The sequence below is a fragment of the Cololabis saira genome, chromosome 9 (assembly GCF_033807715.1).
Source record: "Cololabis saira isolate AMF1-May2022 chromosome 9, fColSai1.1, whole genome shotgun sequence".
Lineage (NCBI taxonomy): Eukaryota > Metazoa > Chordata > Actinopteri > Beloniformes > Belonidae > Cololabis > Cololabis saira.
The window spans coordinates 11993135-12012264 of record NC_084595.1 but is presented as its reverse complement, the minus strand read 5'-3'; the positions used below and the strand labels follow the sequence as shown (position 1 = coordinate 12012264).

General features: G+C 41.6%; 1 protein-coding gene across 1 annotated transcript in view; it reads right to left on the bottom strand.

The window, feature by feature from the left end:
* vps37ba (VPS37B subunit of ESCRT-I a) overlaps positions 1-17326 on the bottom strand; it is a 24956-nt gene extending 7630 nt beyond the window's left edge. Inside the window, exons 1-2 of the mRNA XM_061730500.1 lie at positions 17172-17326; positions 6896-7067 (exon numbers count right to left, since the gene is read on the bottom strand). Coding sequence (XP_061586484.1) covers positions 6896-7067; positions 17172-17276 — 277 coding nt within the window. The 5' untranslated portion in view covers positions 17277-17326. The remainder of the gene's footprint in view (positions 1-6895; positions 7068-17171) is intronic.
* Positions 17327-19130: the final 1804 nt, after the last annotated feature.

Genomic DNA, 19130 nt, shown 5'->3' with positions numbered 1-19130 from the left:
TTAGCTCTTCGTTTCCAGCTGAGACTCACTGGTCCATTTGTGTTTATAAAGTACGAGCAGAGAATAAAAAGCCAGGAAATGATCAAGACAAACGAGAGAATTTGCTTAAAACTCCATGCAGGGAGAGGAGGTGTAACCTGACTACTGGACTTCAGCGATTGAGCTTTATTGGATAATTTTTTTTTTCAATTATTTCATAAAAACGTTGAGAAATGCAAGTTTGTTTCCTCTGTGATGGCTTTGTTTCCAAGTGTCTTTTGTAACCTGATATGTCAAGGTTAGTTAAAAGGGGAAACGCAGGTGATCCAAGTGTCTGCAAAGAAAACGTGGAAGAAACTGCAACATAATCTGGTGCTGACGTAGAGGCTGGATTTATTTATGCGAGTGCCAGTGGAGGCATCCCCCAGCTGTTTGAACTCGTGTAAGCTCTCACGGGACAGCAGCAGATGCTACTGAGCAAACACACGGAGGACTACGAGTTCACGTTCCACACAGCTTTGGCATGCTGGTGTACCCCTCCAAACATGTTGGATTTGCTTCATTTATTTAAAAAGAATTGTAAATAACATGTAAATAAGAAGTTCTGTGCTGCAACACCTTAGCATAAGAAGCTCTTTATCCAAAGTTGCACTGCCTTGTTTCCACGGGAATGTTGCTGCTTGGGAGTGGAGCCATGGTGTTTTTCTTGGCCACTGAAGTTTCGGTGTGTTTAGTTGGTTGCAATGTGGAGTTTATGTCAATAAAGCCTTCACACGGCACCTTTAAAAGGTCAGGGAATCCTCTCTGTGTCTGGATTAATAAAGACAAAAGGGCAGATCATCCATATTTCTGGGAAGCTTTCTACAAACCGGATTCGGTTGAAGTTGGGAAATTGTGTAAAATGTAGGGATGTCCCGATCAGGTTTTTTTGCCCCCGAGTCCGAGTCCGAGTCCGAGTCGTTTGATTTTGAGGACTTGCCGATACAGAGTCCCGATCCGATACTTTTATAAAACAATAAAAAATGAAGAAGAGAAAAGAAAATTATGCAGGATGACCCTTTTATTATATTTTAACATGTGTACTGTAAACTGAGCACATAGGAGGTAGGCAGCTTGAACATTCTTAAGTCAGTATAAAAAGAAATTCTTTTCTTTTTCTTTTTTTTTAGCATAGGGCTGCTTCAGCTTCAAAACAAACAGGCTGGCTGCCGCTCCGAGCCCACTACTCCACGTGTGCGTTGATTTATGGTCCCGCGTCACACCAACGCAGAGCCTTCCGCGACGCGGAACCATAATGTCGGCGCCGCAGCTCCGCTTCAGTCCATGGATGTATTATGCTTCAGTCCTGGGGCCTCATCTATAAAGCTTGCTTGCGCAGAAAAAGCGCCTGAAAGTTGCGGAAGCCACCATCTACGCAAAGCCTCGGATCTAAAAAGAAAAAACTAACCGATGGCTGCCGCTCCAAGCCCACTACTCCACGCCGAAGAGGAAAAAAAAAAGTGTTCTGATTAAAATAAGGAAAGTTGGACTACCCTATATAACAATTGCGTTCATAAGGATAAAGTTTAAAAAAAAAAAAAAAATTAAAGAAATTGTCTCTTCTCCCCGTGTGTGTCTGCCTGTCATGCACGGGTACTTGGGCGCATGTTGTTTACTTGCCGGAATTATGGTTCTGCGTCACACCAACGCAGGGCCTACGCCGTAGGGTCTGGCGTAGGGTGCGCGTCGCCGCGAACCCTACGCTGTAGACTCTGCGTCGGTGCGACGCGGAACCATAAATCAACGCACACGTGGATGTCGGCGCCAGTGAGTATTTTCACCGGACATTTTGACCGGAGAGATTATAAAATACCGGACTTCGGCATATTTTACCGGACAAAGTCCGGCAATTACCGGACAACAGAAACCCTGATATATATATATATCCGATTCCTGATCGGCTCATAACGTCTGCAATCACGTGATCGGCCCCGATTTCCGATCACGTGATCGGATCGGGACAACTCTAGTAGAATGTAAATAAAAAGAGGAAGCGGACCATCCGGACTGTTATCAACGCAAAGTTCAAAAGCTGCATCTGTGATGGTATGGGGGTGCATTAGTTCCCATGGCGTGGGTGACTTACATTTCTAGGAAGGAAACATAAATGCTGAAAAGTACATACAGATTTTGGAGCAACATATGCTGCCATCCAAGCGACGTCTTTTTCATGGATGCCGCTGCTTATTTCAGCAAGACAATGCCAAGCCACATTCTGCACGTGTTACAACAGCGTGGCTTGGAAGTAAAAGAGTCCAGGTTCTCCCCTGGCCCGCTTGCAGTCCAGACCTGTCTCCCATTGAAAATGTGTGGCGCGTTATGAAGCGTAAAATACGACAGAGAAGACCCCGGACTGTTGAACAACTGAAGCGGTTTATCAAGCGAGAATGGGAAAGAATTCCACATGAGAAGCTAAGAGAATTAGTCTCCTCTCTTCCAAAACGTTTATTGAGTGTTATTAAAAGGAAAGGTGATGTAACAAAGTGGTAAACTTGCCCTTTCTCAACTTCTACTGCACGTGTTGCAGCAATGGAATTCTAAGTTAATTTTTATTTGAAAAATAAAATAAAGTTTATGAGTTTGAGCATTAAATATGTTGTCTTTGTAGTGTATTCAATTGAATATGGGTTGAAAAGGATTGTCAAATCATTGTATTTTGTTTTTATTTACATTTTACACAATTTCCCAACTTCAACCGAATCCGGTTTGTAAAAGAGCTGAAGAAAGTGTGGCAGATAGTGCAGGCATCTCCGGATGCACCTCGTCTGAAATACAAACAGCTTTGACAAATGCTCGTTAGGAACGGCAAGGACAGCCCCGATTCATGCGTGTGGGGAAGGCCAAAAGAGCACCAAATAACTTAATTCATGTTAATACTTGAATGCATCGGTGCAGGATTTCACTTTTGTAATAAGAGCAACATCCAGACAGTAGCTGCATGCCTAAATGTATCTCTCTCACTCACACACACTCACGTAACAAGCTTGAAAAACTGGCTGGCGCAGTAAGACTGAGCCCGTCAGGAGTCCATAAGATCAATATCACCAGTGGAAATATGCTCAACACACAGGGGAGCTACTGCTCAACTGTACATGACAACAGTCCAGCCACTGGTGTCACTTCTGAAAAAGCACCAAGTTAAAGAGAAACTTTAAAACTGACTTTAAAACACAAGGACTACATAAGAAAAAGGACCCTTTCCGACATTCTAGGAATGGGCGATATTTTACCGTTCACGATTTACCGTCCAAAAAATTCCCCACGGTATGTATTTGTCATCTCATGGTAAAACGATAAATTCCCATTGATGACGTTTTTGTGTAAAGCTGATTTATGGTTCTGCGTTAAATCCACGCACAACGTAGGGGAAGGAAGGAAGGAAGGAAAGAAGGAAGGAAGGAAGGAAGGAAAGAAAGATATGAGCCAGAAAGAAAGAAAGAAAGATATGAGCCAGAAAGAAAGAAAGAAAGAAAGAAAGAAAGAAAGAAAGAAAGAAAGAAAGAAAGAAAGAAAGAAAGAAAGAAAGAAAGAAAGAAAGAAAGAAAGAAAGAAAGAAAGAAAGAAAGAAAGAAAGAAAGAAAGAAAGAAAGAAAGAAAGAAAGAAAGAAAGAAAGAAAGAAAGAAAGAAAGAAAGAAAGAAAGAAAGAAAGAAAGAATTAATTCAATTGGTGTAGTTTAGTAGTATTTAGTATCTTTTAGAGCAGTGTTTTGGCTCCAAAGACTGAATGTGGTGATAGATTTATAGTTACAAAGGTGGAGTTGAATTGGTATTTTTTTTTATCGTCATTTTTATCGTTATCGGGATAAATGCCAGAAATTATCGTGATACATTTTTTAGTCCATACCGCCCATCCCTACGACATTCACCCGGGATTGTCTCTCAAAGTTATGTTCTATTGACTCAGTTGAAGTGTTATTTCAGGGAGCACTCGCACCTCTCCCTGCCTCCCAGTACATTCCCACAATAAGGCCGTCTCTCAGGCGTATCGGTGGCACTCCCTCGACACAAAGCTGAGGCTCTCTGGGCGAGTGGAGAACACAGTCTCCGCTGTGATGGAAATCGTGAGACAGCCATTTAGCGTACAATACACATCTACCTCGGCTGTGACTGAGGGAGGGAGGGAGGGAGGGAGGGAGTTGGCTCGCCTCCCTTCCAGTCCCAGCACCCACCACTCCTCCTCCCCGCCCACTCGAGCTGTCACACTAGCAGAACAATGTACAATGCTCCACTGAGGGCGGATGTTTTCTGGTGCTCGCTGGAGGGTTTCACTCATTTTTGGCCTTTGAAGCCAAGTACACGGTAATGTCGAGCCAGCACAGTTCTTGGAGAGCAGGAAGAGAAGGGGAGAACTAGGTCCCCACATGCATGCAGACAACAACACGAGCATACTCCATGTTGAAAATCATCTGGGTCAGACAGCTGCTTCTCTTTCCAGCTCTGGGCAGAACTGTCATTCCCCAGCTGCTCACCGTGAAATCCACAACGGGGACGGCCAGTGCACGGAAGGTGCAGGGCAGGGGGGCACTGGGTAACCTACATTTCATAAAAGCTGTCACTTGCTGTGATCATGCAAAACAAGGCTGCATCAGCGCTTTGATAAATGCACTCCAGCTGTGTTTAGAGTCTTTAAAGCAACAAGCAAAGTGGATGTCACACTATTAAATATGGCGACTGACGGCCCTAAAAGGCCGTTGGAGGTGCTATAACTTGCAGGACAGGAGAAAAGGTGAAACTTATGTTTTTGCAGCAGAACAGCGAGCAGCTGGAATGCTATTTTGAGAGTTCCTTAGCAACCAGTGCATCAACAAGGACATAATTATCGCCGGCAACGGCGCTGTTCTTCAACAATAGGAAATGTGAGAAAGAGATAGGAAATCAACATGAGCCTGTAATGATCCGGCAGTGGAAATGTAAGTCAGATCTGGGATGTGCTCACCCAGGACAGGACCTGTGGTAATGGGACTGCTGGGAAATGAGGGAACTGGTCGAGCAGGTCTCTTCGTCGTGCGGTGACGCAGGGAGAATAAACAATGAGAAAAAAAAAGAAGTGCAAACCACGTCAACTTCCTCCAATTTTAAAAACTTTCAGAAAGGTTCCCTCTAAGGCCACGTTTACACATAACCGGGTATTTACAAAAACGGATATTTCCCCCTCTACGTTTTGAAAAATATCCTCGTTTACACGAACCTGCATAAATACACTGTTAAGGTGCTATGAGCAGCCAAACCTGCAGGGGGCAGTGTAACGAGAAGCGTAAAGTCATGCTAGCCAATCAGAATCCTGGAAAAAAACGTCAACAAATGACACGTGTGAAGCCTGAATAATATGGTTCCGCGTTAAATCGACGGCGTAGCCTACGTACGGTGCGCGTCGCTGTGTACCCTACGCCGTAGGCTCTGCGTTGGTGTAACGCGGAACCATAAATCAGCCTTGACTGCCAGTTACTTCCAAGACGGAACGAGAGTCTTTCGTTTGGAGTGACAGAGAAGTGGAGTTACTTTTAAGTGTGACTTTAGAATATAAAACAGGTAAAATACAAGAAAATATTGACGGTGGCCAAACTAATTGTAAACACAGGTCGTACAAATGATGCTGGTGACGTTTCTGTCGCATAATGTGACGTTCTGAAGCTTAAATCTCCGTTTACAAGCAAACGTGAAAACTGAGTTTTTGAAAATCTCCACTTTGGCCGGAGTTTTTAGAAATGATCGTTTTTTGGTGACTTTGAGCTTCGTTTTCGTGTAAACCAACGGCCAAAAAGCATGAAAACGCCACCGTTTTTGCTCCGTGTAAACGGGGCCTGAAACTGCAATCATCTGATGATCTTGTCAGACTGCACGCTGCTGATGAGCCAGCGTTCAATACACCGAAAAACAAAGACAAAAAATGGATAGTTTATGAAAATTATTTTGGATAATTTTGAAAACTCTGACCGAAGAAGAAGAGAGCAGCTCCACACGATAACTAATCAACTTGTGTTCTGCCAGCTGTCTAAATGATGAACGGGGGTTTTAACGGACAGGAGGAGTGTTTAAAGTTTTATATTGTAGACGCAGGAATTTATTGACGAAGAACAACCATCGACAAGGAGAATATTGCTGAGCCGCAGACCTTTTTAAATGTATCATTAAAGGTTTTAGTGAAATGGGTCATCCAGCAGGATTAGGAGATCATCCTGGAAGCAGCTAAGAGGACCAGCATCTCCGGCCCGTCCTGCACGTTTCCTTGTTCATCTCTAGCTGCTGATGAATAATCCAGGTTCAGGCTTCACCATCTATTCCGTCATTCATCGCAGCGAAGGACCCCCCCACCCCCCCAAAAATCACAATTATTACAAAATGGACTACAGTTGCGAATTAGCCAGTTGGCTAAAACTGGCGCATTTACAGTAATGTTGATTAATGTGTACTGTCCTTTTTTTAAATAAACTGAAACTGAAAATTCTGCCAACCAATAGAGTTTCATTAAATAAAATTGCAACAGAAAAGTGACGGTGTGAATCGAACAGACAGCTGCAGTGCTTCTGCTGAGCTTACTAGAATGTGTGATCTATAAAATGAATAAATTGCGTAATAAAATTGTTGAAAGGCGTTTTGAAAATGTTCCTAAATGCCGCTTAAATTCGAATACGTCTTGCTTATTAAATCATACGGAGTTATTCCAATATAAGCCATCATACCAGGATCAAACATAGTGTTTAAATCACAATTTACAATGACAGCATTCAGAGGCCATGAATAAACACCTCTTTCTTTCTGCATGACTTCATGGTGTTCAAGTTTCTTCAGGAGTCAGTGACATTAAAAATTCAAGCTCTTCTGATCAGGTCATTAATAAACAACGGTGTGGGCATGTTGTGAGCACGGCTGCCGGACCTAGAGTGGACTTGCGGAGCTGGTAGGATTCGAAGCCCTCCTGCAGACAGCTGTAGCGCTTGGTGAGCTGCTCCTTCTTCTCATCCAGCTGAGGCTGCAGGGTGAGGTTCTGCTCGGCCAGGATCCGGTTGTTGGCCAGCGTCTTCTCCTTGCTCTGCTGGACCTCCTGCATCTGCAGAGGAGAAACAGTAGTGGTTCATAAATCATTGAACTTTTATCTTTAGTTTCCACACCACTGCCCACCATCAGGGACCTGACAGTGGGCAGAGAGAGGTCAAAGAAATCAGTCGTGTAATGACCCAGGGGGCATGTGGAGGGGCACGAGCCTCACGCACTACAAACCCAGAGACTCACACCGCGCAGTGATCCCTCTACCAGATACCTCAAATTGGACCTATTATGAAAAACACGTTTTTTTTTGCTTTAACATATATAAAGTGGTCTCCCCTCAGCCTGCCAACTCAGAGAAGGAGGAAAGCAACCAAACTCTGCAGTGTCTGTACAGTAGGAATGGGCGATATTTCACCGTTCACGATATACAGTCAAAAAAATTCCTCACGATAAGAATTTGTCATGTCGCAGTAAAAACGATAAATTCCCCTTGATGACGTTTTTGTGTAAAGCTGATTTTTGGAAGGAAGGAAGGAAGGAAGGAAAGAGAGAGCAGGAGGAAAGAAGGAAGGAAGGGGAAAAAAGAAGGAAGGAAGGAAGGAAGGAAGGAAGGAAGGAAGGAAGGAAGGAAGGAAGGAAGGAAGGAAGGAAGGAAGGAAGGAAAGGGGAGAAGGAAGAGAGAAAACTAGGAAAGGAGGAAGGAAGGGAGAAAAGAGGAAGGGAAGAAGGAAGGAAAGAGCAGGAGGAAAGGAGGAAGGAAGGGAAAGAAAGAAAGAAAGAAAGAAAGAAAGAAAGAAAGAAAGAAAGAAAGAAAGAAAGAAAGAAAGAAAGAAAGAAAGAAAGAAAGAAAGAAAGAAAGAAAGAAAGAAAGAAAGAAAGAAAGAAAGAAAGAAAGAAAGAAAGAAAGAAAGAAAGAAAGAAAGAAAGAAAGAAAGAAAGAAAGAAAGAAAGATTCCATTTGATGACAAACATGGCGGATCTGAGAGCGAGATAGATTCATAGTTAAAAAGGTGGAGTTGAATTGGTATTTTTTTTTATCGTTATCGGGATAAATGCCAGAAATAATCATGATACATTTTTTAGTCCATACCGCCCATCCCTACTGTACAGCCGCCCGGATGAGCCATCCAGTGTGATGTGACTTCTACGAGCCGTTCAGATTCTGCTGATTTTTGTTACGTAACCAAAATGCAAACCACAGCCACAACTAAACACTGTGTCCTAACTGAATGCGAGCGTCCGACTATCGCGTAGCACTGCGTGACATCGGACACTCTCTGTCCATCTCCCTTCAGCAGCTGCCACTTTATTGAGGTTTTTGTACTGAAATGAGGAGGAATCATAGAGATATCTTCTCATTTCAACTAACTGGACTAACCACCATCCTCCCCACATGTTCCTCAGCGACAGGCCTGAATGACTATGGACCGGTTCCTAACCCTGATTGTCACCAAGTGCCTGGAGAGACCCGTCATGACACAAAAAGAACTCCACAGACATTAATGTGGACCCACACCAGGACACATACGGGAGCAACAGATCCAACTACGACACCAGTGGCTCACACAGCCCTCACCCACCTAGAGAACAGGGACTCATAGGCTGTTTCCGAATTCGGACACTACCGCACTACATGCTACATACTGCAAAGTATGCACTGAATACTGCCTACTAAATGAATGATGCAGTACGCTGCTCCAGCAGACCGTTCACACAGCAGTGTGCTACAGTGTATCCCAGAATGCATCTCGCACCAAAACGTCAGCGAAAGATGAGATTTAAAATCAGACTAGAGCAGTGCTTCTCAATCCTGGTCCTCGTGGGCCCCTGTCCTGCATGTTTTAGATGTTTCCCTGCACCAACACACCTGATTCTAATTAAAGGTCCTAATTAGCTTGTCACCAAGGTCTGCACAACTCTGTTGATGACACAGGTACTTTTAGCACGGTGTGCTGAAGCAGGGTAGCATCTAAAACATGCAGGACAGGGGCCCACGAGGACCAGGATTGTAATTCCAGCTGTAGCGCTGTTAATATGCCACTTTATTACGTTTTAACATCTTTTCAGGCGTAAAAGTAACCGTTTAGTTTAGTAGCAAGTTTCTCCAAATAACGCCTGTTAAGAAATTTGATCCGATGTTCCGGGGATCAAAAGAGCCGCCGGTCCGGCCACATCAGCAGCTGTTACCATGGTAACAGCAGCAGCTCACGGCCGGAGAACAGACGCGATCGCCGGGTCATCCCACGGCGCCGTCCCGGGGAGAAACCTGCAGCTCTGTGGAGAATTGTCGCCGGCTGAAATAAATCATTTAGGAAAATAAATGTTGGTTTAATAGATGAAATCTAACAGTCGTAGCTGTCACGTTAGTTTGTCTGAATATAAAGTGAAGCTTCATGTTTTTACTAGATAGATAGATAGGGATATAGTAGAGCTGGACTGGTCTGAAGCATGCTGCGGATTTCTTTCCAAATCAGTACAACATCCGGGTATTTTTCGCACACTGCAGATTTCCTTCTGTTCACATACAGCATACTACTTACTACACTTTGGCCAAATCAGTGTATACTTGTAGTACAGTATGCGAATTCGGAAACGGCCATACTCTTCTCTCTTGGTCTTGGTCTCTTCCTGTTCAGCCTCCTGATGCACAACTGCCCCGAACAGACAGGAGGTGGGACACCTGGAGGCCTGGTGCAGAGACAACAGTCTCCGCATCAACGTAAACAAGACCAGAGAGAGGATTGTGGACTTTAGGAAGCGTGTGGTGAAGGCAGCTGGGAGGATGTGGGGAGCTGCTTACCACTAGTGACATGTAGAGACGCTGGGAATGGGCTTCCTCCTGTATCATGCAGATCTCTTTCAGCACAAGAGACCGATAATCAGTACTGGAGTTGAGGGGGGATGAGGGGGATGAGGGGGGATGGCATCCCCCCTCATCCCTTATGTAATTTCATCAATTAATGTGGTATTACTGCTATTTCAACATTTAGTCATCACCAGAAAAATAACTTTTGATAAATTTTCACCTGTTTCAAGTAAGTTTTCACTTGAAATAAAGTAGGAAAATCTGCCAGTGGGACAAGATTTATCTTCTTATTACGAGCAAAAAAAATCCACGTTTCCACTGGCAGATTTTTCTACTTATTTCAAGTGAAAATCTACTTGAAACAGGTTCAAATTGTTGTCTTTTCCAGTGATGAGTCTTTAAGTGTAATGAGATTTTTTTTACTAAAATGAGACATTTTAACTAGAAATAAGAACAATATTCTTGTTAAGATTTTGAGTTTTTGCAGTGATCCATTTTACTTATCCTGTGAAGGACAGAGACATATTGATAAGTTCAGAAAACTGTTTTTTATTGTTGTGTTTTGATGTATTTGATGTAAGCCCAGTGGATATTTCAAGCTTACAGAAGGCTGCATTTAACTGCTGCTATGTCATTCCTGCAGTATTTCTGCAGGTGTTTTGGTCAGTGCTATTATTTGTAATATATCATATTATTTGTATTAAGCACAAATTATCTGTCCCCATATGATAAAATCCACCATCCCCCCTGATTTTTTTTTTTTACAACTCGAGTACTGCCGATAATTCCCCCATGGTGACGATGACCACCATGGATAGATCCCCAAGATATCGTTCCTCACCTCAGCGTTAAGCCAGATGTTTCAGATGTTTATGTTGGGCTCTGTGGGTATTAAGGATGTGCGTGAAAAGGACCGGATGTGTGTTTTAAACCATGAGTGTGTCAGTTTTTATACATTGGTGTTGATTTTATTATGTAAAGCACTTGGAGCTACTTAGTATGAAAAGTGCTATTTAAATAAAGTTGGATCTGATTTGAATGTCTGAAGACAACTCAGAGCCTCATGCTCAGACGGGGAGGGGCTGATTCACCCACCCAACTCAAACTGCTCCAGTGAGAGCTGGAGCTGGCCACTCCATGACGCTAACAGGGTAACATCAACTACAAAAAGCAGAGGCGGGATCCTGAGCCCTCCGAACTGGAGCTCGTCAGTCCCTCAGTTGTGCCATGGACGTCTCTCTAGAAAAGCAAGGCACAGAATCATTGACAAAGGGCAGTCTCATGGGAGTCCAACTCCCAAACAGAAGGACCTGACTGAATGCGGGCAATGTGGACCCCTCTCTCACTGTTTGTACAGCCTGTAGCAACAGACCCACTATCCCATACTCCCAGAGTCACCACAGGACAAATGAAGGTCTTTCCTATGCCCACAAGTCATATTTGAACCTGCTGGGCAAACTCATGAGCCCCCTCCTCCCCACCACCCTCGTTCACCTAACTCCCATTATATAATCCAACTTTTCTGGAGTTTCTGTGCTTTAAATATTAAGTTTAATTTTCTTCTCTCGAGAAATGCACAACAATTCTTATGACTCAGCTTGTTGGCTGTGCTTTTACCATTTGCTCTTCTTAAGAATTAGTTTTCACTTCGACCAGATTAAATAGCCGTACTGGAACTCCCTTCCCCTAAACATCCGGGCAGCCCAGTCTTTACATATTTTTAAATCTCAGTTAAAGACCCACCTTTTTTCCCTTGCTTTTAATTAGTGTTTTATTCAGATTTTGCCTCTTAGCCCTTTTCTAGTCCCTTTTTTATGTCTTCGCTTTTTAAAGCACTTTCTGTGAAGCACTTTGGTTGCGGCACAGCCGTTTGTTTATGTGCTATATAAATAAAATTTGACTTGAAATTTGACTTGACTGCAACATAACACTTGTGCAGTGTTTGTACAGTCAAAAAGTAAACTTCTACAGAGTACAGGTAAGTCCTACCCTCGCCAGAGGGAGAAACCGTTTAGTCTATAGACTTTGGGCTCATCTCCACTCCTCTAGCTTGTGCCTCGTCATCTCCTCTCTTCTTTCTTCTTGTATCTGCGATCAGGAAATGGATTCCTGTAAAATATTTTCAAGGATGACTCAATTTCTAAAATGCATTTGCATGGGAGAAAGGAGAGGTGCAAGGATGATTGGTCAAGTAAACGTAAGCATGGAGGCACAGGGGCTTAAATGACAGCCCTGAAGAAGCAAGGGTTTCTCTGTTGCATACGTGCCTCCTGTGTTATCTCACTCCACTTGTGTGGTACTTGAGTGGTTTACAACTGCAGCAACACTGACCCCAAGAGTGAGCGAGTGCATGCAGGGTGGTTTCTCTCCGTGTGACCCTGCGGTGAACTATAGGGATGTAGCCAGATGTACCTCAACAAAAAATGTAAATAATTACATATAATCCACAGCATCAGAGCAACGCTCACTTCGTCAACCTTGGAATCAGCTATTAGAATTTATTAAAAGATAGCCCCTTGAGATGTAACATCTCATTTTCAAGGGGGTCCCATAAAACATACAATATTACAATATATTACATTAAAGTACAGACATACATGACATAAAACAAACAGACATCTCCCACACACAACCCCTACCCACATAAGTCTTGTTACAAAGAAGACTAATTGAATAACCGAAACAATGAGAAAAATATAACATAACAGAGAAAAAAAAATAGTAAGTAAATAAATAAATAAATAAATAAAGGCAATTAGGCAGCTAAAGGCTACTTTTATTAAAACTGCAACGTCTGGGGCCGTTTGGTGGTACAGTGGGTTAAACAAGCGGCTCATACTGAGGCTACAGTTCTCCTGCAGCGGTCGCAGGTTCGAATCCCGGCCTGCGCACCTTTGCTGCATGTCCCCATCCCCATTCTCTCTCTCTACCCCCTTCCTGTCTGCAACTTGAATAAAACTAGAGCCCAAAAAAATCTTTAAAAAAAAGAAAAAAAGAAACTGCAACGTCTAATGTGAAAAAAAATTAGAGGGGGGGGGACAGGATTTCAAAACGGGCACCACCAACTCAACAGCACCTGTCCTTTGATTGATCTTTCTGCTCGTCAAACTCAGTGGCCCAAAGACTCATTTCACATGTCTGGCCAACACGTCATATTTGCAAATATAACTGCGACTGGGCGAGGAGTTGCAGGAAAACTGGTGTAAAAATACGCCACAGCGTAGGCAGTGTTTGGGAAGAATTTCTAAAAGTGTTGGCCGCTAGTTCAGTAGAATGTTTTTTAACTCATTGTACCATCACACACCTCGAAGGGAACGGCCTCTCATTTGCTCGTACATTACTGGCAGACAGAAGAAGCAGGTCTTTATATAGCACCAATAACTGCAGGCCTGTTCTGTCAGAGCAAACGCATAATTGTTTCCTGGGGAAAGTGCTCAACGTTGCTCCCTTCTCTCCACGAGAGCTGAAATAGTCACAAGAAATGTAGGTTAAGGGCGTTCGTGGACCACAGAGCTGGTGTTACACACAACAAAACCTACACTGCTGCATCAGACTGGAAGCACGTTTTGAATCATCGATTCCGTGAAACCGCAAACACAGACAGATAAAAAGATTTGAGAGACCGGTGAGGAATCCCAGTACTACGTCTGAAACCCTGAGTCAACTGGAGAAAAGTGAACTAAAGAGCTTAACAAATCAGCCTCTACTGAACCAGACTGACATCAATAACAGATTGAGACCTTGAGTAATTACAACCAAGTCCTGATTTAGTGTTTGATTAATCATTTAATAGAAAGAGTTTCCAGGTACCGGTAAGCTAAGGAAACGGTCTGTTGGTCATTATGTTCAGTGTCTGTCCTTTTCCTAAGAGATCCTTTGGGGAAACAACGGTCTAGATCTGCAAATGACAGCAAACATAATTTGGTGTCACTTCTTATTCACAAAGAGTGCTTCAGTGCCAAGAACACAGACAACTGCAGATCCGAAACAAGGCCCGGCTCTCGGCCCTGCTGAACCTGATCCAGGGGGCGTCTTCACGACAAGTTCTGCAGGGAGCAGTGTTTAATTTTACTGCCACCTTCGAATATATAAACAAATTAAGCAACACAGACTTGCCTTATTCAAAAAGCGATTCTAATAAAGAAACGAAACCTTCTTATAAACTTTAAGACTTCAAATTATCAATATCAGAAACTGACTCATAGATCCAATACTGTCAGAAAGTAAAAGTTTGACATGTCTGAACCTAAACAAACCTTATAAAAACACTTAAAGACCTCAGAAAGGCAGGAAGTCATCTACATCACAAGATACTTTGAATGTACAGAAAGTGACACAACGATGTCTGTTAAAAGATCATTCAGTGATGACAAAACTGAGTCATCCTCGAGAAAAAATAAAATAAAAATCCAGTTGATTTTAAGTTGGAATCAAAGATATAAACATGCAACTGTCGTAAAACTTTTAACAAGTCTTTCAGTCAAAGCTCACCTCATACACAGGCAGCCTACTATACTGCACGTAGAAAAACAGTAACATGGAGCAATTTAAAGTTGGGTTAAGGGAAAAAAAAGAAGGAGGTATTGAATCTAAACAAATTCACAAGATCTCAATTTGCATTATTAAAAATGCAGCATGCGCCTAAGTCCACACGTCTTTTGCAGAGTGAGATGACTGCCCAAAGTAAAGCGTGTCCTTGAAATGAAGACTTGCATTCATACACAACCGTTGTGTATTCAGGAGTTTGCAACAATCTCAAGCTTCTCTCAGTGCCTTTTGTTTCAATCCAGTGTAGCACAAAGAAACTTTCTCATGCCTCCGTCATTAGCTCGGACATATCTGGCTGGTTCTTTTCCACCTCTCCCGTAATCTTAAAACTAACATGATAAAACAGCTGATACATCATGGATGAACAGCTCCCTCCCTCTCTGTAACCTGTGGGATAAGGAAAACGAAACCTTGGGACAGGGTGTGGATCAGACTGACACAAAAAGGCCAGCTCGCAGCATGGAAATCCCTCAAATGGCTAAGAAGCAAACAGCGAGCAGCGGCTCTGGTGTAGTTACACAGACGTACAGTATCCGACAGTGTTTATCTTGTCAGTGAATGCGGGCCTTTATCAGGTTTTTCACAGCAAGCCCTTGCTCTTATAAAATGTGCTTAAATTAGACGGCCTGAGAAAAAGCAGCACCATGACAACAGACAAGACAAATTCCTGCACCTTGACAATGCGTGTTTGATAAAGCTGGAGGGTAAACGAGGTTCCCGTCTCAAGATCTCAGATGTTGTTGTTAAACCAAATATAATGAAAAGGCGCCCGGTGGGAAAGTTGTCCCAGAAGCTGGGATCAACCCCAGCTGATTCAGCAGGAGGACATTATCGTGGATTAGAGACTGAACTGAACGGAGAATTTGGGATGGGAAATTATTAAAAATCCTGTATGAAAGCTAATCCCTAGCCACCCCTGACCATGTGCCAAATACACGCCTGTCATAAAACCCTCACAGGGACTTTGGCTGGTAACTGCTGTGTGTGTGGAAAAACTGACTCTTATCAGGGGAATCGTGGCTTACAGAACAAATCAGGTGCACATCAAGTGGGAACTTGTAAAAGCCAGAATAGAATTTGGCTTCTGCCAATTCTCTGCCTTTAAGAGTCGGCTTAAAACCTTCATCTACAAAAAATCTTATGTTTAGAGTCAGCTAGTTACTGTGTTTCTTGGATGTTTTGCTGTTCTACTGTTTCTCCGATGTTGATGTTTTCTGATGCTTGTGTCTTATTTCATGATGTGTGATATCTGATCACTTTTATCTCTAATGCTTATGTTTTTATACATTATTTTACAATGTTATATCTGATCACTTTTATCACTGATGCTTATGTTTTTATACCTTATTTATGATGCATTATATCTAATCACTTTTATCTCTGATTTTGTGTTGTCAAGTGTTATGAAATGACCTTTGTTATGATTTGACGCTATACAAATAAATTTAATTGAATTTAATTGAATTCTCAAGCCTCCTGGTTGTGGGGTTACAGGCAAGAAAATACAGCAGGGTCTTTCGACCAGCTGTCAGTCAGTAAAGTCAGTATTTATAATTCACGCACAGAACACAGCTTTATTATAACAACAACAACAATATTAATGATAATAATAATCTTTCCTGCTGTTGTCGTACGGCTCTGAGCTGGTGATGGAGTCATATTTAGTTTGGCTCAACGAGCAACACCTATAAAACAAATACAAACGCTATTTTCTTATTACAGAAAAGAGCTTTAAAGATAATTAATAGATCTGACTATTATGAACCAACAAATAATCTCTTTATTAAATATAATACTCTAAAATTCCATGATATAGTAGAGCAGAAAACTGTTTTATTTGCCTTTAAAGCCCAGTCAGGATTTGTTTCAAATACTCATGTTTGAGATGACGACAGTAAGAACAAATATTAAAAAGAGATGTACATCAATTAAGGCAATATAAAAATATAGAAATATGGAATAGTTGTGACAACGACCTAAAAATGTGTAGTTCTATCTACAAGTTCAAGAAAATGTTTAAAGAAAATATTGTAAATAAATATAAAACACTATAACTATAGAGTATATTATCAGAAACATTCTAGAATGTGAAACGTCAATTTTATATTTATTTTTTGTCATCTTTATGCATTGTTTGTTTCCACAGATTAATGCTAATGTTTTAGATTTAAGCTGATCACAAGAGAAAAAGGGTAGGCACTATAAACTACAGCTTCATCCTACACCTTTTCGGCAAAAACAATGTTTATTTTACTTTTTTCATTTTGTTTTGTAAAATAAAATAAAAAAAACCCAGCCTAGGCCCCCTCAACTAAATTATCTCTCAGAAAAGGGATGTTAGCAGGATTGTGAAGGTGTGATCTCCCTTGTACACATGACTAAGCATAAAGAAGCTCTTGGTGTGGAGAAATGACGCAAAATGAGAATCTTGAAGGTTGATTTATGGTTCCGCGTTAAATCGACGCAGAGCCTACGCCGTAGGGTACGCGAACGTACGATGCGCGTCTCCGCGTACCCTACGGCGTAGGCTCTGCGTCGATTTAACGCGGAACCATAATTCAGGCTTGAGTGTTAAAACTTATAACTTGCCTCTTTTACTTCTAAATATTAACAATTAGCAGCTCTGCTTTAGATTGCAGGACGTCGAAATCCAGCTGCACTCTCCGTATTTACGCATAAACACTAACTGTGATGCGGTTACTGTAATGAGCGTGTTGAGAAACACAACAAAGGCTTGCAGGAAAAAACACACAGCGAAGCGAGAAGGAGAGGCCAACACTGAACTACAATAGCTGCAGGAACTCCGCATACCTCATCCATCTCCTGGACCATTTTGGTCAGTTTCTCGTCGTCCTCCAGACATTCGTTGAGCTGAGTCATCGAGTAGGCGCTGAAGTTGTTGGAAAAGCTGGACATTTTGGCTGCGGTGTGTTGTCTCCTCTCGGCGCTGGCGGTGACAGCTGACTGCTGCCTCGCAGGAAGTGCGGAGGGCGCATGCGCCGTGCTGCCATCACGGGCCGTCGGAAAAAAGGAATTTACGCAACCAGAGCAAACGGGCTCTCACTGCTGCCCCCGCCGTGTAGTGAGGGTGAATTATGGTTCTGCGTTAAAGCAACGCAGGGGGATACCGTGTAATTTTTAGATTTTTTTATTTGATTTGATTTGATTTGATTTGATTTATTTTATTTTTGTACAAAAACAACACTTCAAGAGAAGTTTAAGAAAACAAAACAACAAAAAACAAAGAATTTCATCCTTTAACACTTGATATCTTACTTTACACGTGGAAAAAAGGAGTAGGAAGAAGTGTAAACTTATTTAATCGTACCCCCCTTCACTAATCATTTAACCCGTATTTATAAATACTCACACACAGTACTCACACTGCTAAATAACAGTATTATTATTATTATTATTATTATTATTATTATTATTATTATTATTATTATTATTATTATTATTATGCACGGTGGCTTAGTGGTTAGCACCGTTGCCTCACAGCAAGAAGGTGACCCCCAGGCCCGGCAGGGGCCTTTCTGTGTGGAGTTTGCATGTTCTCCCCGTGCTTGCGTGGGTTTCCTTGCGTGGGTTTACTCCGGTTTCCTCCCACAGTCCAAAAACATGCATATTAGGTTAATTGGTGATATGTGTGTATATATGTGGCCCTGTGATGGACTGGTGACCTGTCCAGGGTGTAACCCCTGCCTCTCACCTGAAATGAGCTGGGATAGGCTCCAGCAGACCCCCGTGACCCTGCAAAGGATAAAGCGGGTATAGATAATGGATGGATGGATGGATATTATTATTATATACTGTAATTATACTCACACACATGCCTATACATACATAAACATAGTTGAATATTTCTATATATTTGTACACACATGCCTATATAAATATTTATATAAATATACGTATTTACACTATACTGTCTCTATTAACTGCATCTGCTCTTTATCTATGTATATTATCTACTTACACACATAATCACACACACACACACACACACACACACACACACACACACACACATATATATATATATATATATATATATATATATATATATATATATATATATATATATATATATATACCCATACATACGCATACACCCATACATACCTACACACATATATATATACATACACATATATATATATATATATATATATATATATATATATATATATATACATACACATATATATATATATATATATATATATATATATATATATATATATATATACATACATATATATATACACATGCATACATACACATATAATTAGCTGCCCATCTATGTACATAAATATAAACAAATCTACCCCTTCACCCAGTAGATGGACCAATGGATCATCAAATCTAATCAAATCAATATTTATTTATATAGCGCTTTTCATGCATATATAAAATGCAACACAAAGTTTAGTTTAGTTTAGTTTTTCTTTACATAAAACGTTAAACAAACATAAATGGTTGGTTGGTTCTCCTGGTTCCCCAAAAAGAACAACGCACAATTTACAATCTGAATGTGTTCAGTTTGTGAGATGTTGATAATTAGCTATACCTTTCATGCTGGAATATATGAATCACTGCGAGACAGGTTGAATTGCCTCTCAACAATCAACCTTCTGTACTGGGACAAATGCAGCGCTAAGAAAAGCTGCAGTTCTTCTTCCGACCACTGGGGGCTGGCTGCAAAAGAATAAGAATAAGCTTTATTGGCCAAGTATGAACATGCCAGACAGGGAATTTGTTTTCGTT